Raw genomic sequence first — 26,237 nt, 5'->3', positions numbered from 1 at the left:
GTGTTCTAGAAGGTAAAAAGGTGTTTGAAATCTGATTCCTACCTAGCCACATTGACACCAAGAAAAAATTTAACCTTGATGACAGACACACAATAATTCATAGTAGGCAATGTTCTGTCATTTAGGCCCACCAATGGCACGGAATAACTGATAACATATGCATCGAAAACATTTACAGCAGCACAGATGAATAGCTGCCTAATAGAAAAGGAGGCACTAGCTATTATTTACAGTATCTCAAATTTCTTAATCATAACAAAATTTCACTTGGTCACAGACCATAACCAGTTAATTTCACTTTTTTGCCCTGAGCAAAGCAATCATATAAGATGGTGCAATGATTACAGTGATGGACACTCCCTTCGAGCAGTCACCATTACGTGATCCACTACTGGCTTACCACTCAACATGGCAACACCAACTCCCTGGCACATCAACCAATGGATTCTGGTATGAGTTCAATAAGTCAGAGGAACTTTTGTTTACACGTTGATGAAAACATTTGGGACATTAAACACCAATTCACTATGATGGCATGGGAGATATCTAGACTCATAGACTGGGATCTGATGCTATGTAAAGGAGTATTTTATGAGTACTTTGGTTGGCCACAGCAACTGCTACAAAACTGGCAGTACAAACCTACAGATGCACCCTTGAGTGAATGTGAATCAAGCAGTGTGTCTGCTAAACACAAATGAATCCGAGTGCCAGGTTGTGATCCCGACTACGCTCTAGCCTTCCAGCCAGGCTATGAAATGATGCACATTGGTACATGTCAAGAATACAAGGGTTGCCAAGGCATTACATGTATTGGCCACACATTGACATGAAGACTAAACATGAGGTCCAGGCCTGTCAAAAACAACAGGAAAACCAGACAGGTCTGGTGCAACGTTTCTCTTCATAGCTTACACTCAGTCAGAAAGAGATCATATCAACATTGACTTTGCAAGCCAGTTGAAGGGGGCATGTGGTTACTTTCTGTGAAGTCCAAATGTCATCAATGACACCTTCAGATAGAAATTCGGTACTAATGACAATCACCACACACAATGTTATTCAACAATGGCCCATAGTTCACATCAGGCAATTTCAGTCTTGTGTTGAACTACAAACAGAATAGCTGCTTAGAGTTTTCAAGATGATTATGACAGCACTCTCTGAAGAGACCCTGACATGCTTCTTCACTTTGTATAGCTCCTATCCCATACAAAGGCAGAGCCCAACCAAGATGCAGCATTGTACAAGCATCATACCTTTTTTGGTCTCCAGACCCAGAATGTATAACACCTAACAGACATGCCTTTACCACCATACTGTTGCTCTAATCTGGGCTCATTCATATGGCCATACATTAGGTTGGACTGAAGGTGGTTCACTGGTCATAGAGGACACTGAATGTTTGACGTACCAGCTGGACAAGAACACCTTTTGTGTCATTGCAGTCCGCTCTAGCTACAACAATTAAGTGATGTTACGCTCCTAATGTGATTTCATCAGATTCCAAGCAACCAAATGAGAGCATTGCCACTGCCAGTTGTGGCTCCAATCAGGCCAGGTCCAGACAACAGTCTCCCAAACTTCCTCTCACAATACACTAAAGCTCCTCACTTCTGCTCCTAGTAAGGCATGGGCATCAGTATTGGTACAAGTATAAGCTCTAGCCCTGGCCGGAGTCCAACCAGGCCAAAGCTATAGGTGGTATAATATAGTCACCTATGGTGATTGAACCACTGCCCAAGTTGTGGAAATTCCATCATCAACAGAGGGAAAAGTCATAGAGCCCAAGCCAATGAAACCAACTGCCATGGAGGCATTGGTAGGGATACCAGACCCTCCTGCCTAACCTACAGGAACTAAATACTCAATCTGGCAGACAAATCGGTAATTTGTGTCATTACTAAAGCCTGCTTAAGCTGATTCTGGAATACAATGGTTAACAAACTTTTTTACCTTGGAAAAGTTTGTGAATGTGTGTTACTGTTCAAGGCGATTCTGGTCTCACCAGTACTGACTGGACCTCAAGCAACTTGCAGTCATAATGTTCACTTCCTAACACATTTTTGATCACTGCCTTAGTGTCAATCTTGTTTTACACACACTTCATTGTCTGCAACAATGATCTGCCCAGTTTCAACCATGCTCCAAGACAAAATTAGTAAACAGTCGATTTATCTAAATTCATTAATACATAGTTTTTGTTTTTTACTGTATCAGGAATCATAACTGAATACAGCAATGTGCAGTCGTGAACATATTTATATTCAAAGACTAAAACAATTAATTTTAAGACAACTGTTGGATAATTTTGAGACAATTATCATGACATATAGTTAGGATACTCACCGATAGATAAGGATTCTGGTTTTCAGGCACTGCTTGTCGAAAGTATACCCCTACTTTATCAACAGAAACAGGAAGTGTACATTTCCAGCCATTAACCTTCACTAGAAGCTGATGAATGGTATGTTTGTGTGTGTCTCTATGTCGAATTTTTCCTGCAGAAAAAAAAACATACTCACATTAGCAATTAATAGTAGAGAGGGACTGAAAGGAGCCTCAAGCCAAATTTCCTAAAATCTTCATCAGCTATTTGATACCCACTACTGGATTAAAGTCTCCCCTCAGACATTCACATCCATTACAGTTTTCAGTATTACGCCAACATGATGCTCCTACACAAATTTCTATTTTTATCTGAATACTTTCCATAAGCTTTATGTCTCAGTCTTATCTTATGTCAAGTTAAAATCACAGAGATTTTTCTTCCATCTTTATGGATTTCAACTTGTAAGAAAAGACCGTGATGAAGATGTAATAGAGGGTGGGCAGATGGCATTTGAAAGCAAGCGGTAGTAACAAAGATGATGTTAAGTAGTGGTGGTGGTGGTGGTGGTGGTGGTGGTGGTGGTGGTGGTGGTGTTAACAATTATGAATTTTGTTAGTAAAATTCATAACTTTATTTGTGGTACAAAAAAACATGCAGATTATATATAACAGCGATTTGTTAGTACCCCCCCCCCCCCCCCCTCCTCATATGTTCCTTGTTTTTGTTTATTCTTGTGAATTTCTGCTAACTGTTTATGAACATCAGATTGTTACCTGTTTCCATATCCATACATCAACAGTCCCATATGTGTTTCTTGAATCTTTTCTTACCATGACATCATGATATACAGCACAGTTGATATACTCTTGCCTCTAAGAACTTTCCAAGTCTATCTTCATCCTCTTGTGTAGCGAATTTTGGCTGCAATTTGCCGACACCACAGAACTCCCAATTCCATCTTCCTCTCTCATTTCTTTTTCACAGTCCATAATTGTCAGTGATTCTTCCTTTACCCTCACCCCCTCCCCCCCCCCCCCTTTCCCCCACTCCCAACCTGTTGCTGTATTTCAATCTGCAGAGACTTCCTAACTGTCACCCCTTTTAAATCATTTTTATTATTTCCTCAATTTGCACATACATTCTTTTTATTTCACTATCATTGGCATACTATTTCTGTTTCAGAAATGTATGTATGCTGCTATAAACACACAAAAATACAACGTACAAACGGACTTGTAAATATCATTAAAATGCGACACAAACTAATGAAGTATTCAAAAATTGACAGAACAGTCCACACGTATACTGCTGGTGCTAAGTGTCCAATGGGCATACCCAGTACAAGTACTACACCAACGGATAGTCAACAAGTAAGCTGGGAGAAACTAAAGCAACTTATTCAAAACAGATTGGAAAAATTTTAGAACAACAGAGGGAAACAACTACTCTTATCACAAAAATACTGATCCCCCTAGAGGAATCCCTTCTTGAGGGAGGTGTGTGTGTGTGTGTGTGTGTGTGGTTGGGGGGGGGGGGGGGGCAACACATGGGTCTGGGAGGGGGGGGGGGGGGGGAGGGGCAACACATGGGTCCTTAGCTGAACCTGACATTCTTTCAACTTGCTCATGTCAGGCTTTTTCTGTTTTCTTTTCTATTGGTCAACTTTTTTTTTCTCCCCATCAAAATGATGTAAGGTTTTGAGGCTCCAGATCATCTTTCATTTTCCTTTTTTATTTCGAAAAGTGAAGAACCCAAAAGAGTTTGGATGGAAGAGGAGTCTTCTGGGATGATTTAACTGCAGAAGAAGTATTTTTAAGGCAACCTATCTGCCTTGCAGATAGGTGTTGACTTGTCAAATGATAGAGGAGGGGAAACCTCAAACAAAAATTACCTGACCCTTCTGGATGGGTGTTTTGCTAAGGATTGGTAACCCATTCTTGTAAAAAGATACACACACTTAAAAGTCCCACATTGAACCTCGGAACAAAGCTGGACATGGAACAGGTACTAGGCCTAACCTTCGAGTTACAAACAAATAATAACAATATTGATAACAAACTGACACTTGACAAGTGAACAACATTTCTCGATACTAGAAAATAAAATGCAGACAAAGAATGTGACGTCTGAGGCATAGAGATGGAGAAATCCATTCATTCACAAGCCTCTATATGAAGATATCTAATTATAGGTTTTAAAAGAAATTGACATGAGCACCTATTCCTCAGCCTTTTTATTAGCTGAACCAGAGATTATCCTAATTACCAAAGTCAGAGTCATAATAAAGACATGAATGAAGGAATCATTTATTTGTTTTATCCCAGCTACCAATGAAATTATTTATTTTGTTTTCATTTAATATACTGTGATAGGTTTCAACTTGCATATTTTGCATCAATCTTCCCCCCACTCAATCCCTCATATTCCCATTCATGCTGAAGTTACTGAAATAATATAAAACCAATACCACTGTAGTTTACAAGCAATGTCCAATGTAATCTCAATTCATTCATTTTGTGTGAGAAAATATGGGGAGTTCGGGAGAGATGAAAAAGTGGAGCATGATGATTTAGTAATCAATAAATAATCAATAAACATTATCCCTGCAAGTCAGACATTTTACTTACAAGTTCAAAAGTCCATGTTTCTTATGTCATATATTTCTTACCAAAGTCAGAACAATGTATTAAACAAATTCCATCACATCTCCTTGAGCACAAAGTACTGAGCACCGCACAGCTTGCTGCTGAATTTTCGAAATTTTACTGTAGAGCTTAGTTTGTGTCCTTCACAACTAAAGATAAACACTTACTGCATTACTGCAATACTGCAATACAACATATGCAGTTTGCCATAAGAAATTGGTTATTGATCTGTCAGCACTGACATTTGTTTACCAGTGGAATAACTGACTGGTACCAGTACAAAACAAATACTTCATCTATACCAGGCATTGAGGTCACTCAGGTGCAGGCTACATTTAATTACAATTTTTCTATCTGATGACAAATGATGCTCCACAACATATTTAAAGCATAAAGAATAATTAAATGTATCACTATTACCTCTGTCTTCATAGGTGAAGGGCACTGTTGCTTCAGGTGGAACTTCAATCCATTTCTCGTGTTGTTCTGTGTGCGTGGTCTGGCCTTCAGACATGCTTGAGTAAAGAGAAGTATTATAGATACACACACATTAATTTTAATCAGCATAAATACAATCATTAATTGAATGTTTAATCAACAAGTCTTTATGAGAGCATACAGAAACAGACTGGTACACTGATGGCATACTGTGGGGAAAATGCCTTAGGTCAAGTGTCAATTTGCTTACGGTACAGCTTTGTTTATACAGCCTTTACAGGTAGCTTTTAGTGAATATTTAGTTCAAACAGATTAACAGGAACACTTGTCAGTCATAAAACTCTGTTTTTAATAGTTTATTGGCACCAGAAATTAAATCAAATTGGTGAAAATTTGTTAAGATTCTGTTCCTTTATTTTCAGCTTTTAAGAGACGGGTGTTTTCATTCAAATGTGGCCATGTTTCTCTTGAAGATGATCCAAGTAGAAGACATCCATGAATGGCAATGTCAGTTGCAAACATTGATGAAGTCTGGAATAAGGTACTGAGTAAAGAAAAGAAACTGATTTTGTGCAAGGTTCTGTTGTTGTTGTTTGTTGCGGTCTTCAGTCCGGAGACTGGTTTGATGCACCTCTCCATGCTACTCTATCCTGTGCAAGCTTCATCATCTCCCAGTACCTACTGCAACCTACATCCTTCTGAATCTGCTTAGTGTATTCATCTCTTGGTCTCCCTCTAAGATTTTTACCCTCCACGCTGCCCTCCAATACTAAATTGGTGATCCCTTGATGCCTCAGAACATGTCCTACCAACCGATCCCTTCTTCTCATCAAGTTGTGCCACAAACTTCTCTTTTCCCCAATCGTATTCAATACCTCCTCATTATTTATGTGATCTACCCATTACTCTGTTACTGTGAACAATATGTGGGACTGCCACTTTACACCAGTAACAAATCTGCAATCAAATCACTGGATCAAAGTCAATGACTTGTACAGCTACAAAGTTTCAGTTCATTTTCTGGACAGACTTTACCCAATGTTTGCTGGGATGCTACAGGTATTCTTCTTATTGACTTCTTGCAAAGGCTACAACAATTGGCAGAAACTACACTAGGTCTTTCAACCAAATATTTGAAAAACCAGATTAGAAGTGTATGGGATGGGAACAGGAGAAAAACCTTAGAACAAAGAGGCTTTTAAAATGGGGAAGCTGTTATTTACCACTACAGGCGCATGTTTTGTAGAACTTTGGCAACACAACCAGAAATCGAATTCCCTCACTAAATATATGAAGATGGTATCTGTTCTTTCAGACATGTCCGAAAGAACAGATATTATCAGTGACCATGCAGCTCTCTTAGAATGAAATGATAATTAAATCAAGACCCTGAGCTGTCGACAGGCGTTTATATACATCAACAGGAACAGTTGAAAATGCGTGTCCCGACTGGGACTCAGACCCAGGATCTCCTGCTTACATGACAGACGCTCTATCCATCTGAGCCAACGAGGGCACAGAGGATAGTGTGACTGCAGGGATTTATCCCTTGCACACTACCCATGAGACACACATTCCCAACTCAATGTCCACACATTACATTTGTAGTGCACCTGCCCATTACACTCACTACTCGCGGCAGACAATCTTACAGAGTCCGTCTTCATATAGTTAAGTCTAACCGGCCATTGATCTTCTTCTACTGAGCTGGATGCACACACATTGCTCAAACTCTTACAGGACTCTGTAAGATTGTCTGACGCGATTTATGAGTGTAATGGGCAGGGGCATTGTGAATGTAGCGTGTGGACATTAAGCTGGGAATGTGGGTTTCATGGGGAGCGTGCAAGGGATAAATCCCTGCAGTCATACTATCCTCTGTGCCCTCGGTGGCTCAAGATGGATAGAGCCTCTGCCTTGTAAGCACGAGATCCCAGTTCGAGTCACGGTCAGGGCACACATTTTCAACTGCCCCGTTGATATGTATCAGCACCTGTCGACAGCTTAGGGTCTTGATTTAATTATCATTTCACTCACTGAAGGCCCTCTGGAAATTGGCTACTGCTGTAGAAGAGGATTATGATAAACAGTAGAACAAAAAATTTCTACTTTTCTTGTAAATTATTATTTACAAACATCATACAGATTATATGTTGGTTTGGCATTAAGGAAAAAATACAATATAATGAATGTAAACATTTCATCATGCACTGATACATGTAAAGTAAACGTATCAGTTTCCAAATAAGTAAAGTTAACAATAGCTTTCAAAACCCCATTGAGCTACATAATAAATTAAAGTGGAGACCAATAAACAGATACAATTTTTTGAATTTCTTGAATGAATGAAGCAGAGAACAATGGCAAAAAGAAGCCGGGGACTTTGATTTCACACATTCCAGCAGAAAAGCTTGGACTTTGGTCTGGAAGCTGCAACAAGACCCTTCCCTTAACACAAAGTAGTCAAAAGTTTCATGTGACATAACAGTCAGATACTAAGCAAGAATTTCCTAGGTTCCAGCAGATAAAGCAAATGTTCAACAAGTAAAGGAAAACATTAATGATGTCAAAAAATCTTTACTTTAGCCACACAAAATGCAGAAAAGCTGTGAATGCAAATGGGTTCTATCCTAAATTACTTGTGCACAGTAGACTACAATGCAGAAGTAACTAATTCCATTTTTAACGAAATTCTTCACAAACATACATTATCAGCAAAATTTAAGAGATCTATGCTATTACTATAAAAAAAATAGGGAAAGAAGGAACAGCTGCAGAGATATGGCCACCTGTATAAGCAGCCATGTCATATACCAGACCTGTTGCAATCACCGCACAGCATTCTATGTGGGCATGACCACTGACCAGCTGTCCAACAGAATAAATGATCACCACCAAACTGTGCATAAGAACGAAGTTGACCATCCAGTGGCACAACATCAAGCTGAGCACAAAATGCTTGAGTACAATGGGTGTTTCACAATTTGTGGCATCTGGATCATTCCTTCAACAAGAGGTTTTCCGAGTCACATAGATAGGAATTATCCTTGCAACGCATCCTTTCCACCCATAATACTTCTGGACTCGAACTCCGATCTCTGCTAACCCATTGTCCCTTACCTTCTACCCAATAGTTTCCCCTTTTCTGTCCTGTAATCTCCACCGACACCATGCCTCCATGTCATTTTCTTCACATACAGCATTTAATCAGCTCCAGTACCCATGTGCCGCATGCGTAGCCCATGCCCCTACCATCCCTTCCTCCAGCATTCTTAACCTGCACACCTGCTGTCTCCCCTCAAGCTGCTATCTAACTGTTTGCAACCCTTCTTCCCACTTCCTTCTCCCTCTACCCAAACACACCTAGATGCTAGAGAGAGAGGGGGGGGGGGGGGGAGATTATTAATTCAAGGCAACTTAGAACTAATGTTTTTAAAACAGAAATATGTCTTTTCCGCCTCTCTAATCGTCTGGCATCAGCCCATGGTACCATTGTCTTGGCATAGTCAAATACAACAATAAGCAAAAATATCCTGGTGTCACATTAGACAGAAAGCTGACATAACAAACACCTTTCCAACAGACGTAAGAAAGTACAAACACATGAGTGAAACTGGTGTGGAATCTGGCAGGCGAGCAAATACATAAGTTCCCCAAAGAGCTTCCCTTTCACTGATATACTCTGCAGTCAGATACTGCACACCAGTTTGGTTCTGCAGCATTATATGGAGAAAGTTTATGTTATTTTGAATGCTGCAATGAGAACTATTAGTGGCATAGTCAATTCTAAATGTACAAGCTGGCTATTGATACTATCAAACAGCTGCCCAGCTTATTTTCATAAAAGGGCGGCTACTTTACAATCTTTGCCAGCAAGTTTCTAAAACTGAATCACTTGATTTTTGTAAAGATTTACTCTTGCTGCCAACAAGATGCCTCGAAACTGAAAGACCAATATACGAAGGAGTCCAAATGATCTCCAAAGGATTCAATCGGGATGCTGAATCAAAATGTGAGTGGCAAGCCACAAAAACAGGGGACTACAAACTTGCTAACGCTACAGTTCCAGGCTTTCTTCATCATAGGGAAGTATAAGTGCAGCTCATCAGATTCCAGACTGGAGTAAATATATGCAAATACAACATGCACAAAGGGGCTTTTGCTCTGACAGTAATCAGACAATGGAAACGCCTGGTAGGAATATCAATAATGTAGGAAAAGACAGATTGCTACTTACCACAAAGAAGACACGTCAGGTAGCAGATTAAAGACACTTAGGTAAAGCTTTGGTCACAGCCTTCATCAGTAAAAGACACACACACACACACACACACACACACACACACACACACACACACACACACACACACACCATTCACACACGCAAGCAAGCACACCTCACGCACACACAATCGCCAGCTCCAGCCTGATGATGATAGGTTTATGGGGCACTCAACTACGCAGTCATCAGTGTCCGTACAAGTCCCAGTTTTTACACTGTCAGATCTAGCCACTGTCACGAATGATGAAGTTGATGATGAAATACAGCAACAACACAAACACCCAGTCCCCGGGCAGAGAAAATCCCCAACTGCAACTCGATGTGTCTTCTTTACGGTGAGTAGCAGCCTGTCTTTTCCTACACTGCTGACTGTGGTGATATTTAGACAGTGAGCCACATTGTAAATGAGTGCCTTGACAGACGTTTCCCTGGTAGTATCAAACTGGGCTATGTAATGTAAGGGTTGTCATGAGTCAGCCTAAGTGAAATTCTTTGAGATATCCCTGATGTCCAGACAAGTTTTAGCATTTTTCCTGACACATTTTAAGATCTCAAGGGTAAGTACAGACATAAGTTGACAAAAAATATAAGGACTTCTGTATTTCTCCCCTGTGTGAGCAAAAATCTTTAATACGAACATCAACATCTTTTGTAATGAACTGTTTTTAGATGGAGAAAGCAAGCCAAATGGTATGTATATTTCATTAAGACCACTTTTGTTATTTTATTTCAATAAAATGAAGCACATCTGGTGGCAAAAACTTGCATTTCCTTGGAGTTGCGAGACAAACTTAAAATACCTTCACTGGTTTCAGAAATAACCTCAGAAAAAATAGGCCTCTTGAAAAAAATTGTATAAGGCAGGAAAGAGCTGCATAAACCAACACTATAAGTGACCGCCAATAAAATGTTGTCTCTAATTTGTTCATTATTGTTGGTTATTACCCACTGTGTTATATCTATTATTTTACAGGTACTGTGTGATTTTTCTTTCGAGAAATATATGAATATATAGCATGCAAACCACCAGTGACTGCCACAATTTTCTTCTTCTTATCAAATACACTTTCTTATATATACACCACTTTCGAAGTGCCAAAATGTACTACAATAAATAAAATGTCTATAAAACGCCATACTGTACAATGTACTTGCGGTGAGACAGTCACAATTTCTGAAATCAATCACCCGTGGCCTCTGACTAGCCGAGGAGCACCTCGATCCTGGGTCCATGTATAAACCACAAAAATCTGCCAGATATGCCACCCACAAACAGAGCTGGCCTACGGGTAGTTCAGTGAGACTAGATCCAATGAGCACGGTCTGCACATCAGTGGGAAACAATGGGCTTCAGAGCGGGAGGCACGATCTGTTACAGATACCTGCAGAAATGGCCTGCAGTTTTGGCCCATTGCGGTAATCCACTCGTGTGGCCAGCTATTCACTTGTCACAGACAGCATGTTGATGAAATGGCTGTGGTGATCAATCCATGCAACAGATTACTTGTGCAAACACTCTGAGAATCAGGACTAATGAAGATGGGTAGCAACTCACCTTAAAGGTGATCACTGAGCCACTGAGAGGCACGTAGAAAAGACAGTCACACTCTCATAACTAAATTTTTGGCTGCAGCCTTTGTCAGAAAACGAGAGCACACACACATCTTTAGAATCACTCAGACATGACTCATGCATACATGACCACCGTCTCTGGCCACAGTGTCAACAATCTCTGAGAATCAGATACAAACATATCACTTCTCACACTTCCCTGCCTCTCATTCACAGCTACTAGGGTAGCAGCAAGCAGTAGTGGCAGCACTGACTGCAAGCTGAGGGGTGTTTAGGAAGGGGAGAAGCAGTAACAACGAGAGTTTAGGGAAGCGGTGCACGTTCTCAGATGTGCCGAGCCAGTGATGACGCATGACATCTCAGTAAACAACCATGCTGAGACAAAAACAAGATTGTTCCAGTTTTTTTTCTTTTTTTCCCTCAAATTTCTGTGATATTTCCCTGACATGTTTGAAATTCCCTGATTTCCATATCTTGTGGCAACCTTGAATGTTTATATAGTTTAAATAGTTGCACATGTGTAATTTTTGGTTAAGTATGTAAAACAATTGGGCTGTTGTACTGAAACACGTAATAATGATGATGGTAACGATACTAATACTACTACTACTACTACTACTACTACTACTACTACTACTAATAATAATAATAATAATAATAATAATAATAATGTCTGAGAAAGGAAAGAAATAATAATAATAATAATAATAATAACAGTGATGATAATAATAACTAGCAATGGAATATACCTTAAGCTACACGTCAAATTTTAAATAATGCAGGAGATTCTTGACATACTGCTACAAGATGGAGCAAGCGAATCACGGGGAACCCGATCTCTTACACTTAAATATTGATGTGCCTGTTTTTCTTTACATGCAAACAATAACCAAAAGTAACTCAATAAGAGATGTTACTAACTGTATTAGTGACACACAAATTTTACTATAGCTAGGGTTGATATTATGGCTTGTAACAATACAGAGACCTATACCAAATTCAAATATTTTTTTATCAGGAATCTCTTTCCCCAAGCAATGACCTGAGTTCCACTATTTACTGTTTCCTGGATATCATGAACGAACAGAACAAGCTGGGTTACAAACAGTACAAGTACTGTGGAAACCATGCTGATTTCTACAAAGGAGTTGTTTGATATCCAGAAAACTCATCTAAGTGGAAAAAGCTCTATAATTCTGTAGAGTTGTTTTGATAAACCTTTTCTCCACTCACATGTATGTTTTATTGTTCCAGCAGCCAAAAATAAAACAATGGTACAAGACAGTCAGATAAATCACACACTTTATATAGAACATAACCAGCTACACCAACAGATTGACCACTTGAACTTACTTCCAATTCTGCACTCTCATATTTTATATTCTACTGTTTTTATCATAAATGATACAACTGAAAGATGAAACTGTGTTGTAGACTTCAGTAAAGCAAATGCAAAAAGACAATTTAACATTTTGATATTTCAGTTTCCCTTTTCTGACCTGTAATGGATGTTTCTTCTCTTCCAAAATAACTACAGGTGACACACTCATGTCTCTTGAGTAGAACCTGCTAATTTGTATGCAGAGGGGTTTATTTAAACTCACCCCCTACTGCCCCCACCCCCCAAAAAAATTAAATAAATAAATAAATCTTTATTCATTAGTACTGGTCAATAAAACTGCACTTCAGTCTGATGCAGAACAGATTGACCATCTGGTTTAAACCTTCCACCCAGCACCACACAATAAGACAATGATACATATTCCACATGGAACTTACGGTGGTCTTCAAACTCGAGTAATAGGCATCACAGGTGTGAATATGAGCCATTACCTCCCAGCTGCCAGTGGATGCACCCAGTGCATTCAATAGTGGATGACACTCTTCTCCACATCCTGGATGAGGTGCCCTACCCCTTCCCAATAGAAATATTGGCCCCAGTTCTAACAAGTGGAGAGCTGCATCAAACCAGTCTCAGGACTGAAGACCACAACAACAACAACAACAACAACAACAAACAAGTGAGGTGGCTCACATTTTCAGTGATGGTTTACTCCCTTTATCTGCTTGGAGATGCGTAATGCTGTCACTAGAAGCTATTTACCCTGGTTAAGCACGTCACATCAGAAAAGGCAGAGTGCTCAGGGATCTCAGGATAAATTACTCATACGAGTGGTGGCACAGCCATTAGCCTGGAGCCTCATCATTGTCACAGCCCAGAGTAACATTGTACACATAATCATTTAAGTAAGCAGTTAATCTATATACTACATGTGAACTAGTTCGTGGACCAATTCCACCTGCCAGGAACGCAATATTCTACCTTAACTGAACAAAAGTAAAGAGTGATGCTCATCAAGTACAAGAACAAGAAACATGAATGGCAGTTTTGAACATCGCGCCTGTGACATTGTAGAGCCTAAGAACGCCAGATTTGACACACTGATTGACATGTTTTCCCGCACATGTATAAATTCAGCCCACGTCTAGTAAGCCATTGACTCTGTCCCTTTGCTCACATAATTGTAACACTTTGCCATTCCTCACATTTTACTCCTGAAGACACTGCCAGTGATAGTTATTGAAAACTTGAAAAATGCTAACATAATAGACACTGCTTGAAAACTGAGAAGATTTTATTCAGCCATTTCACTACCATCAACTCTTTGGTGGTATTAGGAAAATTATTCCTCACTATCTTATTATTCAGTACCTTGCTTAATTGTGGTATTCAATGTACCGGGTGATCAGAAAGTCAGTATAAATTTGAAAACTGAATAAATCATGGAATAATGTAGATAGAGAGGTAAAAATTGACACACATGCTTGGAATGACATGGGGTTTTATTAGAACCAAAAAAATACAAAAGTTCAAAAAATGTCCAGCAGATGGCGCTTCATCTGATCAGAATAGCAGGATAACAAAGTAAGACAAAGCAAAGATGATGTTCTTTACAGGAAATGCTCAGTATGTCTACCATAATTCCTCAACAATAGCTGTAGTCAAGGAATAATGTTGTGAACAGCACTGTAAAACATGTCCGGAGTTATGGTGAGGCATTGGCATCGGATGTTGTCTTTCAGCATCCCTAGAGATGTCGGTCAAACATGATACGCTTGCGACTTCAGGTAACCCCAAAGACAATAATCGCACAAACTGAGGTCTGGGGACCTGGGAGGCCAAGCATGATGAAAGTGGAAGCTGAGTACACGATCATCACCAAACGATGTGAACAAGAGACCTTTCACGCATCTAGGAATATGGGGTGAAGCGCCATCCTGCATAAACATCGTACGTTCCAGAAGGTGTTTATCAGCCAAGCTGGGGATGATGTGATTCTGTAACATATCAGCGTACCTCTCACCCGTCATGGTAGCAGTTACAAAACCAGAATCACGCATTTCCTAAAAGAAAAAAAGCCCGATAACAGTAGATGTGGTAAATCCAACCCATACCACAACTTTCTTGTCATGCAATGGAGTTTCCACGACAGTTCTAGGATTTTCTGTAGCCCAAATTCTGCAGTTGTGGGCGTTGACAGACTCTCAGAGCATGAAATGAGCTTTGTCAGTCCACAATATGTTACTCAACCAATCGTCATCTTGCGCCATCGTTTGAAACACCCACACCGCAAATGCCCTCCGCTTCACTAAAGCACCGGGTAAAGGTTCATGATGCCGATGAATTTTGTACGGATAGCATCGGAGGGTACGCTTAAGTGCTAACCAAACAGTAGTGCATCGAATGCTGGTGCGACGTGCAACTGCACGAGTGCTGACTTCCCCATGCATAGACAAACCTGCTACAGTATCCATTTTCTTCCTGAACTGTCTCAGCAGCATTACACCTTGTACTCGGTCGGCCACTACAGGGTCTATCATCTAAACAACCCGTGGCTTCAAACTTTGAAATCATTGTCGCCATAGTTGCATTTGTCAATGGACCTTTACCCTTTCAAATCCTCTTCCTATGGCGATAGGATCTTAACGCTGAACTAGCACATTCCCCATTCTGATAACACAGCTTCACTAAAAGCTCCTTTTTAGGTAACGTCACCATGCTGCGACTGCTGGTGCATCCAATTCTCTCTCTCATTACAGCTTCTTTTATACACGATTGTCACATGCAGTGACTGACATTTTGCTGTCCAGCGCCATCTGTCGGACATTTTGTGAACTTTGGGTTGTTTTTATTCAAACCCCATGTCATTCCAAGCATGTGTGTCAATTTTTACCTCTCTATCCACATTATTCCGTGGTTTATTAAGTTTTCAAATTTATACTGACTTTTTGATCACCCAGTACTTTAACAACACGTGTCTTGAGAGATCCTAAATTCATTATCAGTTTTATTTCTGTTGCCACTTTTTATATTAAATGAACAATTCATTTTCAATGCAAGCTCCATCTTTAACATGAAAACTAAATATTTTACAAATATATTAATTACTTCTCTATATCCGTGACGTGAGTATGGAACCATAGAATCGAGCCTGTCTTGTTGTGTACAGCATATGGTACAAAAGGAGAGCGGCGTCTGTAACCCGCTGAGCTATTCTTAGAATACAAGTCAACTCTGGAACAAAAACACACTTTTAGTTGCAATTAAGTAAGGGGTATGGAAAGTGGATTCCAGAAAAAAATCAACTTTAGGGTCAAGTTTACCTGTCTTGTGACGTACTCCCATAATCTAGCATCCAATTTTCTTTAACAGTCTTGAACAAGTCTACAATAGTACTGGTAATATTTACGTTCAAGATATCTACTGAAGTTATGTTCACATTTAATCTGTTCTCTAATGGGCTTGGTGAGGAGGGTGATGATGGAGTGTGATTCCATGTTAACTGACACCTGAAAATAATGTTATTGACAAAATAAATGCTCGTAAGCAATAAGCACAGGTACGGAAAGAGAGCCACAGATAAACAGAAATCATTAGGCAAGCAAAAAGTCAAATTATTGGTAATATAACAATGAAAATAATCATTTTTTTACAGTGTAATGTAATTGGATACATAAAAAATCTGCTCACCAAGTGGCAGCAGGAGAAAACACACACAAAATAGGTTTTACTATGCAAGCTTTTGGAGCCAGTGGCTTGTCCTCCTGGCAGAAAAGTTGAACAGGAAGGAAGTGGGGTGAATGAAAAAGAAATGGAGAGGTTTACAAAAAGGAGTAGAATTTGGAAAAGTCACCCAGAACCTCGCGTCAGAGGTGACTTACCGGACGGGATGGGAAGGAAACATTGATTGTTGAGGGTTGCACTGGACTAGATTTGTAAACCCGAGAGCTTAATGGTGGAAGACAGAGTAATATCAAGACAGATATTACTGCTAAAACATCGCACACAAGTTATTAAGAACGAAAAGCTAAGTGCATTGTGTGTAACAGAGGTGGGAGAGGGTCAGCGAAAAATGACAATGAAATATGTAGAAAACTAAAATGGAGTGAAGAAAAGAGTAGTTATAATAAGGAAATGGTGAGATGGAAGAAATTAATGTAACTTAAGTCCAGATGGGTGACAAGAACCAATGACATGATGTAGCACTAGTTACCACCTCTGAAGTTCTGAGAAACTGGTGCCTGGAGTAAGAATCCAAATGGTGTGTGTGGTCAAACACGATGTTGTAGAGCATCCTCTGCAACAGGATATGCATGTTGTCAGTATACACCCTCTGCCTTTGCCAATTCATCCTAACAGATAATCTGGTGCCACTCATGCCAATGTAAAAGGCCAAACAGTGTTTGCAAAACAGCTGATATATGACAGGTGTCATTCCACAGGTGTTGCTCTCTCTTTGACAGTATATGTTTTGCCAGTTACAGGGCTGCTATAGGTGGTGGTAGGTGGGTGCATAGGGCAAGTCTTGCAGCAGGGGCAGTCACACGGGTAGGAGCCATAGAGTACGGAGGTGCAGAAAAAGCATAGGGTCTGACGACGACATTGCAGAGATTGCCAGGGTGACAAAAAGCTATTCTAGGTGTGGGCAAAATCTCAGACACAATGGATCTTGTTTCAGGACACGATTTTAGGAAGTCATGGCCTTGCTGAAGTAGCTGATTAATTCATTCAAGACCAGGATAATACTAAGTGACAAGTGGAGTGCTCCAAAGTTGTGTTTTGAAGGACATGGGATTCAGAACAGGACCATATGAAATTTAATTGGCAGAAGGTATTTAGAGATTCCAGGAAATTAAACAAGTCAGCTTCACCAGAATTGGCATGGCAAAGAGGTCATCACTGTATCTAAACCACACTGTCAAGTGGAAATATCACTTTGTGACCCAATCCCAAAACCTTCCCAATGACAAACTTGGCTCTGAACATAGCTTTAAACAGTTCTGACCATAATCCCAATTTGATCCACCACCACTACCTCAAAATCATCCCTTACAAGCCTTCCAAGAATTTCTCACATCCAGCATTGCTTCACAATCTTTCTTCAGCTCCCAGCAACATGGCCCTAATCTATCTTTTGCACAACTCCATGCTGTGTGTTCCCTAAAAGCTGATGACTCCACCGTTATCTTCCCAACAGACAAAGGATCTACCACTGTGGTACTTGATTGACAGAAGTAGTTAGTGAAGGTCAATGCCAGTTGTCTGACACCTCTACATATAGCATCTGCCATCAAGATCTCATCCCTGTGATTCCAACTCACCTGTTAAAATTTACCTTCTCCTAACTTAATTTCACATCGCCTCATTCCGAAACCCATGCCACTTTCCTTGATGTTGATCTCATTCTCACCTAAGGCCAGCTATACACTTCTGTCCACATTAAACCTACCAACAAACAACAGCATTTATATTTTGACAGTTGCCATCCGTTCCATGTCAAACTTTACTCACCCCATACAGCCTTGGCATTTGAGGCAAAAGTATTTGTTTGGATGTGGACTCTATAGCAATACACCACCATTCTCACCTCAGCCTTAGTTGGACATAATTACCCCACAAGCCAAGCTCAAAAGCAGATTTCCCTAGCTATCACAGCCAATCCTGGTACTGCTGATCCCTTCAAAAACCAACTTTGGAACACACCACTGGTGAGTCAGCATTATCCTGGTCTGGAATGTATTAATCAGCTACTTCGACAGGGCAATGAATTCCTAAAAATCATGCCCTGAAATAAGATTCATTCGGTCTGAAATCTTGCTCACCAAACCTAGAATAGCTTTTCATCGCCCTGCAAATCTCCACAATGTCCTTGTCAGACCCTATGCTCTTCCTGCACCCACCTCCCTACCCTATGGCTCCTACCCCTGGTGGGTGTCGGCACTCAAAGATTTCCCCCTATGCAACCTCCTACCACCATCTGGGGCAGCCCTGTAACTGGCAACATATAGTATCAAAGAGAGAGCTATCTGTGAAATGGCACATCATATACTATCTGTTATGTAAACACTGTTCAGCCTGTTACATCGGCATGACTACTACCAAGTTGTCAGGACGAATGGGCATAGCCAGATGGAGTATACTGGCTACACAAAATATCCTGTTGCAGAGCATGCTCTACAACATGACAACCATAACCTCGGTGCCTATCTCACCACACATGTCCATCTGGATTCTTCCCCCAGACACCAGTTTCTCAGAACTCCATGGGTGGGAACTAGCACTACATGTCCTCGGTTCTTGCCACCCACTTGGCCTTAATTTACCTAACTTCTTTTGTTACAGCATTTCTTCATAGTAACTACTCCTTTCTTCACTCCATCTTTCTACGTCTTTAATTTTCTGACCTGTCTATTTCTCACCATTCCCCCCTACCTCTGTTATATACAATTTATATTACCCTGTCTCCCACCTTTAAGCTCTCAGGTTTTCAAATCTCATCCAGTGCCGTCCCCTACAATCAGGTTTTCCTTCTCATACTGTAAAGTAAGTGTCCCCTGACCCAGAGTTCTGGGTGACTTTTCCTAAACCTGTCCAGTTCCTTTCCCTTCACCCCTCTTCCATCCCCTTTAATCCTTCTGCCAGAAGGAGCCATAGGCTTTGAAAGCTTGTGTATGTAAAACATTTTTTAATTATTGGTAATAATAAATAATAGTGGTAATAATAATAATAATAATAATAATAATAATAATAACAATCCAGTGTTCCTTACAAGTTAATTTTTCATTCTTTCTTCCAGATAATACATCATTACCAGCATGGTAATACACAGTACACATGTGTACTCAAGCTTTCACAGTCACTGCGAAGGAAATGTAACAGGCATGTCTTTCTGACAGATTAAAAAACACAACCAGAGGTAATAAATGACAGAAAAATCCTTAAGACTGCCTGGGGGTCGAACCTACTACCTATGGAACTGTAGTGTGGCACTCAACTATGAAGTCACACATCTTATGTAATAGATACTCGTAAATAAAGAGGACTAGTGTGGAGCTTTTCCTTAATTAAGTGCAATACAGAAAGCTACAAGCATTACAGGAAAAGCAGGAAAATGAGAGTAGCAAGCACAGATAAACCTACTATATTATAGATGATTGTTAGAGAAATATCAAACCTCTTAATACATATGTAGCACAACTCTGGAAGAAATATCCTTATAACCAAGTATGTGGCCATTTTTAGCTTTTGTCAAATTTGAGAACAAGGATCTATCTACAAAGCTATCAAAAAGCAATCACAGAGTTTTGATTACAACTGAAGCCAATTATCTATCAAATTAGAAAATGTGTGTACTGTCATGATACATTTTACATTAAAAGTAACAAGTTGTTTCATACTGAACAGTGAAGTATGCCCTTTCAATATTACCAGAACATATTAGAAGGGTACTACATGCATTCCCTGTAGTCACAGAAGAAAGTTTTACAAGAATTGGTACAAAAAATGTTGGAAGAAGACATAATTCTTGAAAAACAATGTCCCAGCGTTACTACTGTCAAAGAAAAAGAGAGCTAATGTGTGAGTAAAATAAAGATGACAGGGCTACCATAATGTTAATGAAATAGCAGTCAAAAAGGCTTTCCCCATACCTATTATTTATCACTTAATTACTGAATCGGCTGGTAAGAGCACTTTATACTCTGCTAGTTGAAATCACCAAATGCTGATGGAACCAAAAAAACAAAGGGAACACAGCATTTAGTACAAATTTCCAGTACTATGAGCACAAGAGTGTGTTCACAGGATTGAGAAATGAACAAGCATTTTCCAAAGATTACTGAATGTTGCTGTGCCACGATTATAAGCAACAAAGTGTCTAGGATATATTAATATTATTATTTTTGTTAGAAACTCATGAAATGAGAAAATGGAGATGCAAAAAGTTTTTGATAGGACAAGGAAGCACCATCTGAACCTCAAGCCAAATAAGTGTGAATTTCTAAGGTCTGAAGTGATATTTTTGGGGCACAAGTTAATGAACAAAAGGACAGAAGTGAATGAAAGAGACGTGGAAAAACCAAAAAAACTTTGGGGTCCCTAAGACACCAAAGAAAAAGGAAGGGTATCTCAGACTCTTAAGATTTCATAACAAGTTCCTTCAAAAATTAGCCAGATTTTGAATCCCCTGTACATGTTATTAAATGCACACATACGATACAAGAGGGGAAACAGTAGCAAGCAGCATTCTGTGAGTTAAGAGAAAGATTGGTGAACCCCTTGATACTGAGCTACCCTGATTTTGGGAAACTGTATGTAGTAACCACCGATGCCAGAGGAGAGGTGTTATGATTGTTTTTGTCACTCGGAAAGTTTGGTACCGATTTGCCAATAGTGTGAGCCTTGATATCACTCATTAAAACAGAGAAGAATTATACTGCGACTGAGTAAGAATGCAACCATGTGGGCTATGAAGCAGTTCAGACAGTATGTGTACTGAAGAACTTTCACTACAAGCCATTGACCTGTATTTTCAGTGTTAAAGACCCACTGTTAAAAGTGCTAAAGTTGAGGTTGAAGGTCAAGAAATACTTGTACAATGATGTATAGATGATGAGAAAATTTAATGTAAGTACAGACACAATAATTAAAATACAGCCCAGTGAAAGAGAGCCACACAAAGAGTAGACACATAAACACAGGAACAGAGCAATGACATTAGTGTGGATGAATAGCCACAAAACATGAAAGATATACATGATACTCAATTAGGAGGGCACCAAGGGATCCATAGGATGTTAGACCACATAAATAGTATAAAACAGAGAGCCAAATGAAGAAATATATCCTATAGTACATTTGAACCTGTAACACTTGCCAGAAGAGTAATTTCACACACAGCAAAACGAAAGTACTGATAGTGATTACAGACATGGGAGAAACAGACTTTGAGAAATGCAGTATCAATATAGAAGGTCTATTGGATATATGTAATGAAAGCAGGAAACATGCACATTCTAACACTTGAAGATGACTTAAGTAAGGTCACAGCAGTGATTCAACAGAACCTCAAGTTGTTGAGACAGTGGTGAAAGAATTTGTGGAAGAGACTGTATTGTCGTATGAAATTAGATCAGTACCACCAAACAACTATGGCTTGAATTTTTTGGACTGATAAGTAATACTGGGCTATCTAATAGTAACAGAGCTCACACAATGGACCTAGAACAAGGGATCAGTTCTTCTCGCTTCTAAGAGAAGTAGCAGAGATTTATGGAAGTAGAACAAAGAGTTGCATTTGTCTCTATTGCATAACTAGGCAAGAAGCCAGCCAATTTTAAGATACCTCTCATAATATGTAAAAATATTTCAAGCAGTAAATATTATTCACACTTGAGCAATAATTGATTAAAATCAAGAAACTTGATTCTATTACAACAGGTCTGTTGCGTCTGGCAAACCCATCCACTCCACCAGACTGTCCTTAAACAATCAAGGAGTTTTCTCCCACTCATTCCATTGACATTGCGAAAGGAGTTCCTGCAACCCATCCATTGTTGTTCAACTAGTGTGTGAAACTTATGGGGACCCAACAGATCCTTTGCTTTCGACCTTATAGTTACAGAGGATGTAGAAGACAGGGTGTAATTGTTATTCATAAATTGAACGACATATAGTCTACCTACATTTACTGATCTAAAAAAAACTGCAGTCATAGAAAAATTACACTGTAGATTTTTTTTAAAAATTCTCATTTAGCTATTTAGGTTATGATATCAGTTAACAGTATGATGATAATACACATATAAAACTATACATATCCCAAACAATGTACATAACAATTAAATGCAATCTGGAAGGAAACCAAAAATGGAAAATTAATTCAAATTTATAAAATTGTGACTGGTGGGTAGTTCCTTAAAGAAGTAAAATATGGGTAATGCCCAAAGCATACAAAAGTCATACAGAAGCAGTAGAGAACTTTCTTAGCTCTATCAAAGGGTATGCATTAAATGATAAAGTGGTTAGAGAGGAGTTTAGATTTTTTAGCATCAACTGCATAACAAAAGGGGGCATGAGAAAGTGGCAGAGGTTCACCTAAATGAGCTGAGAAATGCAGTCAGAACTGCTGGAGAAAGCAGTCGTGCATGTGTGAGGTGCTTGCTTGTGTGAATGGTGTGTTTTCTTTTCTGAAGAAGGCTTTGGCTGAAAGCTAAATGTGTTAACAGTCTTTCACTATGCCTGTCTACAGCTCATTGTATCATCTATATGGTGAGTAGAAGTCTATCCTTTTCCTAATATTGCTGATACTCGAACCTTGAGCTTCCAATACTTAAATTTTGACTGTTGACATCCCTTCCACGTCAAACAACCCCTCCAATACAGCCTTGACATTCGAGGCAAATGTATTTGTTTAGCTGCATACATTTTACATCAGTTCACCATCGTTCTCACCTCAGCCTTCACTGGACGTAATTGCCCTACCAATCTAGTTCAAAATTAGATTTACCAGGCCACCACATCCAATCCTGGTACTGCTGATCCCTCCAAAAAACAGTTGAGGAGTACAACTCTCATCACTCAGTATTATCCCGACCTTGAAGATATTTGTCAGAAACTTCAACTAGGTTATGTCATGTATCAGCTGTTATGTAAACATTGTTCACCCTTCTACATAGGTATGACTATCACTAAGTTATCCATCAGGATGAATGAGCATAGGCAGAGGGTGTATACTGGCAACACACAAAACACTGTTGCACAGTGTGTCCTGCAACAAAACAGTCATGACCTCAGTGCCTGTTTCACCACTTGTGCCATGTGGATTCTTACTCCCAGACACAAGTTTCTCAAAACTTCAAAGGTTGGAACATGTTCTTGGTTTTTGCCATCCACCTGACCTTAATTTACACTAGTCATTTTCTTTCATTTCCTCAATCTCAGCACTTCTTCTCAGTAACTATTCCTTTCTTCATTCCCTTTTTATTTTTTGACCTGTCTATCTCTGACCCCCCCCCCCCCCCCCCTCCCCTGACCTCCCCTAAAGCCTATCACATATAATGCACTTAGCTTTCCGCTCTTCTTAACTCCTCACACTGTTCAATCAGTAATCTCTGTATTACTTACAGCTCTATCTTTCACCTTTAAGCTCTCAGGTTTTCAAATCTCATCTGGTGCTGTCATGAGCAACCTATCTTTCCTTCTCATCCTGTCTAGTAAGTCTGCCCTGACCCTAGGTTCTGGGCGACTTTTCCGAATTTTCCCCATTTCCTAAAACTCACCAATCCTTTTCCTTTCTATCTCTTCCTTTCCCTTCAAACCTTCTGCCGGAAGAGGGAGCCATTGGCTCCAGCAGCTTGGATGTTTCTTTAAACTTTATATGCATTTTCTCCTGTCATCACTTGGTAAGTAGATTTTTTTTTTTTTTACCTACTATACTATATTATTAAAAGGAAGGTCAGTGTTGGCTGTAATATTGATGGTTTATTGATAGCAAAATCGATTTTCAATTACATAGTGATCATCTTCAGTGCTGTGGTGTACAAATTAAACTCATAGACACTGGTATCAAGTTATCAGTAACCAAAACTGAGAAGCGATTACAATAATGAATTATTGTGAACGTTTCTCAGTTTTGGTTACTGATAACTTGATACCAGTGTCTATGAGTTTAATTTGTACACCATAGCACTGAAGATGATCACTATGTGATTGAAAATCAATTTTGCCATCAATTAACCATCAATATTATGGCCAATGCTGACCTTCCTTTTAATTTAACATATATGTTCATTGTGCACACAGCACTCCATGGAGTCACCAATCACTATTATATTATATTCTCATATTACATTATATATTAGACACATTATTACCCCAAAAATATATAATTGTTCTTGTTGATATAATAAACTTCATGTTTTGATTTAGCTGTAAAGATACTTGTTTCTTACCCCCATGGTTCAAGGAAGGGCTCCCAGCCAGACAAGAGCCTGTTATAATAATCACCACATAGACAGAAAGAGGAGTTTCCAGCACCACCAAGTTCCTGTTTCAGTTGCAACTGCAGAAATGTAAGTTCAAATAATGGGACATCAGCATCTCTGCAGTCATCTATTATCACCAAACGTAGGCATGTGGTCTCCACCTAGCAACAACATGGGCTGTTATGGGTGATATGTTCTTGCACACACATCAATTCATATAATGATTTACACTAACATTTCTTTCACATTAATAATTAAGGAACCAAGAAGACCATTCACCAAACAGCAGGAGCATTGACTCATCAACATGCACATATAAAAGAGAATGAAAACTTTGCTAGCTTGCAGCAGACATCCTTGGACATGACACACACACACACACACACACACACACACACACACACACACACACACACACACACACACACACACACAAAGTGCACCTATGTTGTGCCGGTTGCACACACAGTTTCTTGTGTGTGTGTGTGTGTGTGTGTGTGTGTGTGTGTGTGTGCGTCACGACTCAACACTTCTACCTGGTGAGTCATCTCCTACATTCCTTAATTATTTACATTCAGCCAGAACTTTGATTACTATTATAGAAACAATATTTCTGTAATAGTTAAAAAATTCACGACCACCATATTTCAGTGCACATGTGTAGCCATAAATGCATTGTTGTATTGACTAAAGAATACTGATTTTTGCAAACCATCGTAATATAGAATTTTGTAATTTTCATTTGTTGCATGAGGTGCATTGGAAGTAACTGATGTTACACTCTTAGATTACCATATTTACTCGAATCTAAGCCGCACCTGAAAAGTGAGACTCGAAATCAAGGAAAACAAATTTTCCCGAATCTAAGCCGCAGCTGAAACTTGAGACTCAAAATTCAAGGGGAGAGAAAAGTTTTAGGCCACACCTCCAAAGCGAAACAAAGTTGGTCCATTGTAATATGAGACACAATTAAGGTCGAATGAATGACGATACAGCTACAGTAGTTTGGTTCGAGTCGTGAGCTTAGCAGTTAAGCATTACCAGGTAGCCATTGCTAAGTGTCAGGCGCTCCTTCCCTATTTATATGGGTATCCGTTTTCACGTGCTTCATCTGATTTGAATTTATTGCTTATTTTTCTTTGATCTGATCGGTGTCGTTCTCTTTGTTGTAAGTGTTACGTCACTCTAAGCTGAAAATGCATTATTGTACTGTGTCGTGCATTGTTTGTCGCATTCTGATAATGAGTGTTTACGGCCTGTAGCATGACTTGCTTTTGTGCACACTGCCGTTTTTTTTTTTTTTTTTTTTTTTTTTTTTTTTTTTTTTTTTTTTTTTTTTTTTTTTTTTTGAGGAATCGACTCATTACTGAAACAATGGCAATAGACTGCTATTTGTTGTTTGTTGTTACTTACACTGCTGCTTTCTTTGATAATGATCAATAAGTACCAAATAATAGACTGCATCTGATAGAAGATGTTCTGAACAAGAGTTTAGCGAAAAATTTTCTCCGTTTGAAAATCTTTGCAGACGCCGCTTTAGTACATTACATTCTGCACAGAAATTGGAGTCATCTTAGATTTAAACATCTAGTCAGTTCCCGTGTTTCATTTCTGACTGTATCACTATTAGGCACAAGAATAA

At 39.4% G+C, this 26,237-nt stretch overlaps 1 protein-coding gene across 2 annotated transcripts in view; it reads right to left on the bottom strand.

Moving 5' to 3' along the window:
• The window catches only part of LOC126354004 (intermembrane lipid transfer protein VPS13D), a 488,122-nt gene that overhangs the window by 184,453 nt on the left and 277,432 nt on the right, over window positions 1-26,237 (bottom strand). For both annotated transcript variants that reach the window (XM_050003313.1, XM_050003314.1), the window contains exons 40-44: window positions 24,563-24,756; window positions 15,935-16,120; window positions 15,720-15,845; window positions 5,398-5,492; window positions 2,350-2,501 (exon numbers count right to left, since the gene is read on the bottom strand). In XM_050003313.1, coding sequence (XP_049859270.1) covers window positions 2,350-2,501; window positions 5,398-5,492; window positions 15,720-15,845; window positions 15,935-16,120; window positions 24,563-24,756 — 753 coding nt within the window. The remainder of the gene's footprint in view (window positions 1-2,349; window positions 2,502-5,397; window positions 5,493-15,719; window positions 15,846-15,934; window positions 16,121-24,562; window positions 24,757-26,237) is intronic.

The sequence above is a fragment of the Schistocerca gregaria genome, chromosome 3 (genome assembly GCF_023897955.1).
Source record: "Schistocerca gregaria isolate iqSchGreg1 chromosome 3, iqSchGreg1.2, whole genome shotgun sequence".
Classification (NCBI taxonomy): domain Eukaryota; kingdom Metazoa; phylum Arthropoda; class Insecta; order Orthoptera; family Acrididae; genus Schistocerca; species Schistocerca gregaria.
This window is presented reverse-complemented; position numbering and strand designations above follow the sequence as displayed.